The 12265-nt window shown below is 41.1% G+C and overlaps 1 protein-coding gene across 6 annotated transcripts in view; it reads left to right on the top strand.

Annotated features, from left to right (window-relative positions):
• The window catches only part of CWC27 (CWC27 spliceosome associated cyclophilin), a 283204-nt gene that overhangs the window by 208888 nt on the left and 62051 nt on the right, over window positions 1–12265 (top strand). For all 6 annotated transcript variants that reach the window (XR_001494446.3, XR_813683.4, XM_059878680.1 and 3 more), the window contains 1 exon segment: window positions 9176–9285. Coding sequence is in view for 4 of the 6 variants with exons in the window: in XM_059878680.1 (XP_059734663.1) it covers window positions 9176–9285 (110 nt within the window). In the remaining 2 variants the exon portion in view is untranslated.

Genomic DNA, 12265 nt, shown 5'->3' with positions numbered 1-12265 from the left:
TGACCCCACGAATCGCAGCACGCCAGGCCTCCCTGTCCATCACCAACTCCCAGAGTTCACCCAGACTCACGTCCATCGAGTCAGTGATGCCATCCAGCCATCTCATCCTCTGTCGTCCCCTTCTCCTCCTGCCCCAATCCCTCCCAGCATCAGAGCCTTTTCCAATGAGTCAACTCTTCGCATGAGGTGGCCAAAGTACTGGAGTTTCAGCTTTAGCATCAGTCCTTCCAAAGAAATCCCAGGGCTGATCTCCTTCACAATGGACTGGCTGGATCTCCTTGCAGTCCAAGGGACTCTCAAGAGTCTTCTCCAACACCACAGTTCAAAAGCATCAATTCTTCAGCGCTCAGCATTCTTCACAGTCCAACTCTCACATCCATACATGACCACTGGAAAAACCATAGCCTTGACTAGACGGACCTTTGTTGGCAAAGTAATGTCTCTGCTTTTGAATATGCTATCTAGGTTCGTCATAACTTTCCTTCCAAGGAGTAAGCGTCTTTTAATTTCATGGCTGCAGTCACCATCTGCAGTGATTTTGGAGCGTAAAAAGATAAAGTCTGATGCTATTTCCACTGTTTCCCCGTCTATTTGCTATGAAGTGATGGGACCATATGCCATGATCTTAATTTTCTGAATGTTGAGCTTCAGGCCAAATTTTTCACTCTCCTCTTTCACTTTCATCAAGAGGCTCTTTAGTTCCTCTTCACTTTGTGCAATAAGGGTGGTGTCATCTGCATATCTGAGGTTATTGATATTTCTCCCAGCAATCTTGATTCCAGCTTGTGCTTCCTCCAGCCCAGCATTTCTCATGATGTACTCTGCATATAAGTTAAATAAGCCAGGTGACAATATACAGCCTTGACGTACTCCTCTTCCTATTTGGAACCAGTCTGTTGTTCCATGTCCAGTTCTAACTGTTGCTTCTTGACCTGCATAAAGGTTTCTCAAGAGGCAGGTCAGGTGGTCTGGTATTCCCATCTCTTTAAGAATTTTCCACAGTTTATTGTGATCTACACAGTCAAAGGCTTTGGCATAGTCAATAAAGCAGAAAGAGATGTTTTTCTGGAACTCTCTTGCTTTTTCAATGATCCAGAGGATGTTGGCAATTTGATCTCTGGTTCCTCTGCCTTTTCTAAAACCAGCTTGAACATCTGGAGGTTCATGGTTCACGTATTGCTGAAGCCTGGCTTGGAGAATTTTGAGCATTACTTTACTAGCGTGTGAGATGAGTGCAATTGTGTGGTACTTTGAGAATTCTTTGGCATTGCCTTTCTTTGGGATTGGAATGAAAACGGACCTTTTCCAGTCCTGTGGCCACTGCTGAGTTTTCCAAATTTGCTGGCATATTGAGTGCAGCACTTTCACAGCATCGTCTTTCACGATTTGAAATAGCTCAACTGGAATTCCATCACCTCCACTAGCTTTGTTCGTAGTGATGCTTTCTAAGGCCCACTTGACTTCACATTCCAGGATGTCTGGCTCTAGGTGAGTTATCACACCATCGTGATTCTGGGTCATGAAGCTCTTTTTTGTACAGTTCTTCTGTGTATTCTTGACACCTCTTCTTAATATCTTCTGCTTCTGTTAGGTCCATACCATTTCTGTCCTTTATCGAGCCCATCTTTGCATGAAATGTTCCCTTGGTATCTCTAATTTTCTTGAAGAGATCTTTAGTCTTTCCATTCTTTTGTTTTCCTCTATTTCTTTGCATTGATCACTGAGTAAAGCTTTCTTATCTCTCCTTGCTATTCTTTGGAACTCTGCATTCAGATGCATATATCTTTCCTTTTCTCCTTTGCTTTTTGCTTCTCTTCTTTTCACAGCTATTTGTAAGGCTCCTCGGACAGCCATTTTGCTTTTTTACATTTCTTTTTCTTGGGGATGGTCTTGATCCCTGTCTCCTGTACAATGTCACGAACCTCCATCCATAGTTCATCAGGTACTCTGTCTATCAAATCTAGTCCCTTAAATCTATTTCTCACTTCCACTGTATAATCATGAGGGATTTGATTTAGGTCATACCTGAATGGTCTAGTGGTTTTCCCCACTTTCTTCAGTTTAAGTCTGAATTTGGCAATAAGGAGTTCATGATCTGAGCCACAGTCAGTTCCCAGTCTTGTTTTTGCTGACTATATAGACCTCCATCTTTGGCTGCAAAGAATATAATCAATCTGATTTCGGTGTTGACCATCTGGTGATGTCCATATGTAGCGTCTTCTCCTGTGTTGTTGGAAGAGGGTGTTTGCTATGACCAGTGCGTTCTCTTGGCAAAACTCTATTAGCCTTTGCCCTGCTTCATTCTGTACTCCAAGGCCAAATTTGCCTGTTACTCCAGGTGTTTCTTGACTTTGTACTTTTGCATTCCAGTCCCCTATAATGAAAAGGACATCTTTTTGGGGTGTTAGTTCTAAAAGGTCTTGTAGGTCTTCATAGAACCGTTCAACTTCAGCTTCTTCAGCGTTACTGGTTGGGGCATAGGCTTGGATTACTGTGATATTGAATGGTTTGCCTTGGAAACGAACAGAGATCATTCTGTCATTTTTGAGATTGCATCCAAGTACTGCATTTCATACTCTTTTGTTTACCATGATGGCCACTCCATTTCTTCTGAGGGATTCCTGCCCACAGGAGTAGATTAATGGTCATCTGAGTTAAATTCACCCATTCCAGTCCATTTTAGTTCACTGATTCCTAGAATGTTGACGTTCACTCTTGCCATCTCTTGTTTGACCACTTCTAATTTGCCTTGATTCATGGACCTAACATTCCAGGTTCCTATGCAATATTGCTCTTTACAGCATCAGACCTTGCTTCTATCACCAGTCGCATCCACAACTGGGTATTGTTTTTGCTTTGGCTCCATCCCTTCATTGTTTCTGGAGTTATTTCTCCACTGATCTCCAGTAGCATATTGGGCACTTACCAAGCCAGGGAGTTCCTCTTTTGGTATCCTAACATTTTGCCTTTTCATACTGTTCATGGGGTTCTCAAGGGAAGAATACTGAAGTGGTTTGCCATTCCCTTCTCCAGTGGACCACATTCTGTCAGACCTCTCCACCATGACCCACCCATCTTGGGTGGCCCAACAGGGCATGGCTTAGTTTCATTGAGTTAGACAAGGCTGTGGTCCATGTGATCAGATTGGCTAGTTTTCTGTGATTATGGTTTCAGTGTGTCTGCCCTTTGATGCCCTCTCGCAATACCTACCGTCTTACTTGGGTTTCTCTTACCTTGGACGTGGGGTTATCTCTTCATGGCTGCTCCAGCAAAGTGCAGCTGCTGCTCCTTACCTTAGAAGAGGGGTATCTCCTCATGGCCACCCCTCCTGACCTTGAACATGGAGTAACTCCTCTCGGCCGGTGCCCCTGACCCCTGGCGTGTGGTAGCTCCTCTTGGAGCATAGGTATGCTCCTAATAATAGCATAGGATATACCTACGCTAAGATAGCATAGATAATGCCATCCTAACAATAGCATAGGTAAGCTTTAAACCCTCTCTTGGTGGCTAATATTCTAAACAAGAATCAGCAACATAATACTTATAATCAGTGGCTTGATTTCTTAACTATTTTTACATATATTATTTTTACTTTACCTATTACATTACTTTCTAGAATGAAAAGCCAGGCATACAGTGGGAACACATTAAATTTTGTTTTCTGAACTGAACTTTTAATTGAAGACAGTAGGGCACAGTATGAGATTTTACTATCAGATAGACTTGGGTTCAAGTTACAGCTTTAGTATATTCTAATTGTGGTCTTAACCCTGTTTCCTAATTTGTAAAATAGGTTTATAGATGCTTTCTTCATAGAGAGTCAAAGAACCGTAGCATGGTACCTAACATATAGTAGGTATTTAGTAAATGTTCTTTTTCCCCCCATTCTTCATTCCTAGTTATTTAGCATACATTTTGTTGAGATTTCAGTTAATGACAAATAGTTGTCATATTGCATTATTATTTATAAATTACCCAGCATATATTAAGATTTTTAAGAAAGGTATTAGATGTGGAGCACTGTGTACTTAAAGAAACTGATTTTTTTTCATGCCCCTTTTCTATGTTATTAGATAATTTTATGTCACTAACATCATCCGGTCATTTACTCAATTTTTGCTTATTCTGGGACATTCAAAGTGAAAGTGAAAGTTGCTCAGTCATATTTGACTCTTTGCAACCCCAAGGACTGTAGCCTGCTAGGCTCTTCTGTCCATGGAATGCTCCAGGACAGAACACTGGAGTGGATAGCCGCTCCCTTCTCCAGGGGATCTTTCCAACTGAGGGATCAAACCCAGGTCTCCCACATTGCAGGCAGATTCTTTACCGTCTGAGCCACCAGAGAAACCATGAATGTGCTACTTTTTCTTCTGGCCACATGGACTGAGTTAAAACAGAACATCTTTCTCCAAATATATAGAAATGCTAGATAAAATATGATCCAGCCCAATTCAAATCTTAGCTAAATATATACGGAATCTAGAAAAATGGTACTGATGAACCCACTTGCAGGGCAGGAATAGAGACACAAATATAGAGAATGGATTTATGGACACAACATGGGAAGGAGAGAGTGAGAGAGTAGCATGGACATGTTTACACTGCCATGTGTAAAATAGACAGCTAGTGGGAAGCTGTGTACAACACAGGGAGGCAGCCCGGTGCTCTGTGCTGATACAGAGTGGAAGGAGGCGGGGTGAGAGGGCGGCTCAGCAAGGCTGATTGACATTGTAAGGCAGAAACCAGTGCAACATTGTAAAGCACTTATCCTCCAATTAAAAAATAAATAATTAGCTAAGCTTGAAAGAGACAGAGAGGGGGTTGGTGGAATGGCACCCCACTCCAGGACTCTTGCCTGGAAAATCCCATGGACAGAGGAGCCTGGTAGGCTGCAGTCCATGAGGTCGCTAAGAGTCGGACACGACTGAGCAACTTCACTTTGACTTTCACTTTCATGCATTGGAGAAGGAAATGGCAACCCACTCCAGTACTCTTGCCTGAGAATCCCAGGGACGGGGGAGCCTGGTGGGCTGCCGTCTATGGGGTCACACAGAGTCGGACACGACTGAAGTGACTTAGCAGCAGCAGAAACAAAGGGGAGGCCCAACTAGAGCATTAAATGCTCAAACTGACACAGCAGTTGCCCAGAGGGATATTGAAACCAGATGTGGTCTCTGATAGCTAGAAGTTCCGGTTTTAATATCACACTTAGAGATACAGTCTTGGATCAACAGAAGAAGAAGCTAGAAAAACTGTCCTCCTGGTCACAAAGTCCACAAAGAAGCTTGTCAGTTTTCAAAACTATATATGGAAGGAAAAAAAAAAGTCTGTCATAAAAAATCAAAACTCTAAACCTCTACCAGGCACAGCTATAAACTCTGAATGTACACTACCTATGTGGTACAGAAATCCTAAGCCAGGAAATTAACTTGGGGGAAAATGGCTGTGCACAAATGGAACCCCTTAATTTCCTGGTAGCAACAAATGCAGAAGCTCTCTGGAGGAATGCTGACACAATCCTGGGTGCCAGGGATTCCTATGGAGCATGATGAAGATGCAGCTCTAGCTATAGGAACACTCAAAATCAAGAATTAGAAAACGCATGGAGAAATAACCACTGTGGGGAGAGAGTCAGAAGCCATAACAAAGCAACTCCAAGAATAATCCAAAAGATAAAATATAACAAGTGTGTTTAAGATAAAGAAGTTTTTAAATATATAAAAATCATAATAAAAGACTTAGGCCATCCAAAAAAAATGGGTCAATTTGAAAAGGAAATAGAATATCTAGAATTTTAAAATATGATTATTAAAATCAACAACTCAGTTTATGTCTTAAAACTGATTAGTCCGTCTAGTCAAGGCTATGGTTTTTCCAGTGGTCATGTATGGATGTGAGAGTTGGACTGTGAAGAAGGCCGAGTGCCAAAGAATTGATGCTTTTGAACTGTGGTGTTGGAGAAGACTCTTGAGAGTCCCTTGGACTGCAAGGAGATCCAACCAGTCCATTCTGAAGGAGATCAGCCCTGGGATTTCTTTGGAGGGAATGATGCTAAAGCTGAAACTCCAGTACTTTGGCCACCTCACGCGAAGAGCTGACTCATTGGAAAAGACTCTGATGTTGGAAGGGATTGGGGGCAGGAGGAGAAGGGGATGACAGAGGATAAGATGGCTGGATGGCATTACCGACTCGATGGACATGAGTCTGAGTGAACTCCGGGAGTTGGTGATGGACAGGAAGGCCTGGCGTGCTGTGATTCACGGGGTCGCAAAGAGTTGGACACGACTGAGCGACTGAACTGAATTGAACTGAACTGAAACAGAGAATTAGTGAACTAAAGCAGAGCTAAGGAAATTACTCAGAGTATAGTACTGAGGAATAAAAACATGAAAAATGAATGTGCTGTGAACATTTGATCACACTATAAACAGAAGTGCTTCATACTGATATAATATGCCCCATTAGGAAATACAAGAGTTGACCGTATTTTTTCACACAGTTGGGTTTGTGTTGCAGATAATCATTGCGTTTGGCTGTGTGTACCATGTTGAAGTGTTTCGGAGAAGGCAGTGGCACCCAACTCCAGTACTCTTGCCTGGAAAATCCCATGGACAGAGGAGCCTGATGGGCTGCAGTCTGTGGGGTCGCTGAGAGTCAGACACGACTGAGTGACTTCACTTTGACTTTTCACTTTCATGCATTGGAGAAGGAAATGGCAACCCACTCCACTGTTCTTGCCTGGAGAATTCCAGGGATGGGGGAGCCTGGTGGGCTGCCGTCTCTGGGGTCCCACAGAGTCGGACACGACTAAAGCGACTTAGCAGCAGCAGCAGATAACTACAATCTAGCTAATTAACATATATCCATCACCTCACAGCATTACACTTTGTTTGCATATATATAGTAACCACCTTTCTTAGCAAATTATAGGTATACAATACAGTATTATTAACTGTATTTACCATCAGTTCAGTTCAGTTCAGTTGCTCAGTCGTGTCCGACTCTCTGCGACTCCATGAATTGCAGCATGCCAGGCCTCCCTGTCCATCACCGACTCCCGGAGTTCACCCAAACTCAAGTCCATCGAGTGGGTGATGCCATCCAGCCATCTCATCCTCTGTCGTCCCCTTCTCCTCCTGCCCCCAATCCCTCCCAGCATCAGGGTCTTTTCCAATGAATAAACTCTTAACATGAGGTAGACAAAGTATTGGAGTTTCAGCTTTAGCATCAGTCCTTCCAATGAACACCCAGGACTGATCTCCTTTAGGATGGACTGGTTGGATCTCCTTGCAGTCTAAGGGACTCTCAAGAGTCTTCTCCAACACCACAGTTCAAAAGCATCAATTCTTCGGCGCTCAGCTTTCTTCACAGTCCAACTCTCACATCCATACGTGACCACTGGAAAAACCATAGCCTTGACTAGATGGACCTTTATTGGCAAAGTAACATCTCTGCTTTTGAATATGCTATCTAGGTTGGTCATAACTTTCCTTTCAAGGAGTAAATGTCTTTTAATTTCATGGCTGCAGTCACCATCTGCAGTGATTTTGGAGCCCCCCAAAAATAAAGTCTGACACTGTTTCCACTGTTTCCCCATCTATTTCCATGAAGTGATGGGACCAGATGCCATGATCTTAGTATTCTGAATGTTGAGCTTTAAGCCAACTTTTTCACTCTCCACTTTCACTTTCATCAATAGGCTTTTTAGTTCCTCTTCACTTTCTGCCATAAAGTTGGTGTCATCTGAGTATCTGAGATTATTGATATTTCTCCCAGCAATCTTGATTCCAGCTTGTGCTTCCTCCAGCCCAGTGTTTCTCATGATGTACTCTGCATATAAGTTAAATAAGCAGGGTGACAATATACAATCTTGACGTACTCCTTTTCCCTTTTGGAACCAGTCTGTTATTCCATGTCCAGTTCTAACTGTTGCTTCCTGACCTGCATACAGATTTCTCAAGAGGCAGGTCGGGTGGTCTGGTATTCCCATCTCTTTAAGAATTTTCCACAGTTTATTATGATCCACACAGTCAAAGACTTTGGCATAGTCAATAAAGCAGAAAGAGATGTTTTTCTGGAACTCTCTTGCTTTTTCAATGATCCAGAGGATGTTGGCAATTTGATCTCTGGTTCCTCTGCCTTTTCTAAAACCAGCTTGAACATCTGGAAGTTCATGGTTCACGTATTGCTGAAGCCTGGCTTGGAGAATTTTGAGCATTACTTTACTAGCGTGTGAGATGATGCTGTACCTTAAATCTCCAGAACCTTCCTATCCCACATAATTGAATCTTTGTAACCTTTGACATCAAAATCATCAGGTAACCATAAGAAGATCCCTTGTTTCTTAGTTCACACATTTTTTTTTAACTAGATAATCTCTTGAACAAAATGGCTGATTATTAATATATTACACATTAATTATGATTACAACTGGCTCATCTTGGTTTGTCAGCCAAAGATGAGAAGATATAGGTTTTTTTCTTAAGTCACAAATTTTCATTAATATATTTAAATGTAAGTATTGTAAAATATTGGTATCTTTTTTTTTGAGGCAACACTGTATTCTGTGAACCCAGATGTTAACTAATCTTTGTATGGAATTTATTGCAGGATCAAATCCATAATTTTTTTTTTCTCATTTCTAATTTAGAAAATGTTACTTTTATCTGCTTCTGGGCAACTGTCCTCATTTTTTTTTAGATATTTATATTTTATGATGCTATTAAATTGAAGTTGTTGTTGTTTTGTTATTGTTTTAACTGGGGAGCAGAAATGGCAAGTAATTGGAAAATCAACCAATATTGAATGATTATATCTTATAAGGCAAAGGAATAATATGAAATGGTATTGCTGAATTTTAGGAATATCTTATTTTAAAGGTGAGATAGGTGATTTTATAGTCAAATAATTACAAGTGAGAATAACTATAATAGTACAGTATAAAATAAAGACATTAAAATTGGTTGTTTAATTAAAATCAGTCACCTTCTAATCTAGGAAATCACTGTGGAGTCTTTAGAGTTTATTGGTTTGTTTGTTGAGTTTTCTTTTTTTAATGGAGGAAAACCAGTCCGAGGTTCTGACCTCCTCTTCAGCAATAGACATTCATAGACTTCAGTATGAATCCATACAGCCTTTTTACTGTTTATTCTAAAACTAGTCTATTATTCCTCAGAGGAAGAGGCTGCTCCAGATGGTGCTGTTGCAGAATACAGACGAGAAAAGCAAAAGTATGAAGCTTTGAGGAAGCAGCAGGCAAAGACAGGAACTTCCCGGGAAGACCAGGTAACTTCACAAACCAAAATCCATATGCAATTCATTGCCTTTTAATTGTATGCAGGAATTGTTAACAGAACCTATTTTGATTATACATGAGGGAAAACATTATGTCTTAAAAATGAAAAAGTATATATAACATATGGTGAGGTGACCAGGACCTTGGCCATTCAAGCAAAGATCCAGATGATAGAGTTCTTTCCAGATAGAAAGGTATAAAGCCTGGGACTTTCAAGTTTTAACTTTGTGCATGTGTGCTAAGTCACTTCAGTCATGTCCGGCTCTTTGCGACCCCATGCACTGTAGCCTGCCAGACTCCTCTGTCCAAGGGATTCTCTAGGCAGGAATACTGGAGTGGGTTGCCATGCCCTCCTCCAGGGGATCTTCCTCATCCAGGGATTGATCTCAGGTCTCTTTACGTCTCCGCATTGGCAGGTGGGTTCTTTACCACTAGCGCCACCTGGGAAGCCTTAAATCATGGGTACCTGCTATAGGCCTTAGGTATCCTAGGGGATCTTCCTGACGCAGGAATTGACCCAGGTCTCCCTCATTGCCAGCAGATTCTTTTCCATCTGAGCCTCCAGGGAAGTCCTCCCTAATTAAACACAGGAACCTGGTAAAACCACATATTACCAGATACTCAGATAGAATCTTTGCTAAGTGAATATTATGAGACCATAATTATAAATGATGAAGGGCTCAGCATCTCACCTGCTGCCTAGCCAACTTCGCTTGAAATAGTACACTGCCTATAAATAAGGCACTTGGTCTGCTGGTTAACGTCTACCATAAACAATATTGCAAAACTCTCTTTACTGAAAGTAATTCCTGAATCTTTAGCTAATAATATAAGAAGATTGTCAGAAATCAAGAATAAAGAAGATAGGAAGTTAGCTCAACAACTTGGGGGTCAGCACCATGCAGCACTTGGCACTTGGTGAGATAGAGCCCTTGAGCAGCCCTTTATGTTGAAAAGATAGGGGGCAGACCAAAATTACTTATATTTGGTGCTGCCATATATATATGAGAACACATCATTTTAGGCATATAAATAAAACAGGCAAAATAAAAGTAAATTAAAAAGCCCAGGCCTGTTTGAATAAATTAATCTAATCAGGAACTGTATTATAAATGACACCTAATTACTGGTAAGGAAGATCACGCATCAGTGCCTAGCGTGAAAATAATCATAGGGAAAATTCAACGAGAATTCAGGTATAGGAAATTATAATTACAGAGAACTAACTTATGTGTAATTTTCAAAAGAAATGGCACATCAAATGAAATTAAGAAAAGTCCTTTATTAACTTGTTTTCATGGAGTCACAAAGTCCTCTGAATGTATTACCAAAAGATGTTAAGGATCACTGTTATCCTTGCATTTCTCTTTCTTCCTCCTAGTAAATAATTATTAAAAATCTACCATGTCCTAATCACTGTAGTTGGTGGTAAACAAGGCAGAAACATCCCTATCTTCTCTGAGCTATCCGAAAAAAATAGGCAGTTAAACAAGTAATACCAATAAAAGGGGATGAGCATTATGACAGGTTAGATATAGGGAATTATGTAAAGGTATCGCATAATACGGCATAAGAATCCGGAAAGGCTTCCCTGAGACAATGATTTGTCAACTTGAGGGTTACTAAGAAGATACATGGCTAGACAAGAATACTATATGAGAAGTCTTTAACCTCTTTGCAAAGAACGAAAAGATGTTAAATATGACTGGAACTTAAACTAAGAGAAAGAAAGAGATGAGGCTGGAGAGGTAAGCAGGAGCCAGTTCACACAGGATATTTTTGAGCCATATGAAGGAGTTGAGATTTACCCTAAAAGCAGTGGGGAGACATCAAAGAAAGAAGGTATTATAATCCCATTTGCAGTTTGGGAAGATCTGTCCAGCCTGGTTGCTGTATGGAGAGTAGAGGACCTGGGGCAGCACTGGAGGAGCAAAGGCCATTTGAGAGACCCATGTATACACATGTGTGCAAAAGGTCTACCAGGGGAGGCTCCATCAACACATCTTCTTCATCAACACAGCTGGGAGGCTCACTCTGTGCTGAAGAGAATGCGGTTAGTGGTTAGTCCTTTATTCCTCCTGCAGGAGCCAGAAGACTGATTCCTCTGGATGCCAAACATTAATACCTCCATGCAGATCCTGTTTTCTTCCATTTCTTTTCACAGTGTCTGCTTTTTTGGCTAGTATCTGTCTTGCCTTTCAAATGCAACTAGAGAAAGTCCAATCTTGAAAATAGGAAATGTTTAGAAAGGCCAACCGAATGCAGAGTTCCAGAGAATGGCAAAGAGAGATAAGGCCTTTGTAAATGAACAATGCAAAGAAATAGAGGAAAACAACAGAATCGAAAAGACTCAAGATCTCTTCAAGAAAATTGGAGTCATCAAGGGAACATTTCATGCAAAGATGGGCTCAATAAAGGACATAAATGGCAAGGACCTAACAGAAGCAGAAGAGGTTAAGAAAAGGGGGCACAGATACACAGAAGAACTGTGTATGTCTTACTGACCCAGATAACCACAAAAAAAGATGTCTTAATGACCAGATAACCACAACAGCACAAGAGATGATTCTACAAATGGACATCACCAGATGGTCAATACCGAAATCAGACTGATTATATTCTTGGCAGCTGAAGATGGAGAAGCACTATACAGTCAGCAAAAACAAGACCGGGAGCTGACTGTGACTCAGATCATGAACTCCTTATTGCCAAATTCAGACTTAAATTGAAGAAAATAGGGAAAACCACTAGACCATTCAGGTATGACCTAAATTAAATCCCTTGCAATTATACAGTGGAAGTGAGAAATAGATTCAAGGGATTAGATCAGATAGAGAGAGTGCCTGAAGGACTGTGAACAGAGGTTTGTAACATTGTACAAGAGGCAGTGATCAAGACCATCCCCAAAAAGAAAATGCAAAAAGGCAAAACAGTTGTCTGAGGAGGCTTTACAAATAACTGAGAAAAGAA

This window comes from Bos taurus, chromosome 20 (assembly GCF_002263795.3).
Source record: "Bos taurus isolate L1 Dominette 01449 registration number 42190680 breed Hereford chromosome 20, ARS-UCD2.0, whole genome shotgun sequence".
Classification (NCBI taxonomy): domain Eukaryota; kingdom Metazoa; phylum Chordata; class Mammalia; order Artiodactyla; family Bovidae; genus Bos; species Bos taurus.
The sequence above is the reverse complement of the archived record's forward strand: the minus strand, read 5'-3'. Positions and strand labels throughout refer to the sequence as shown.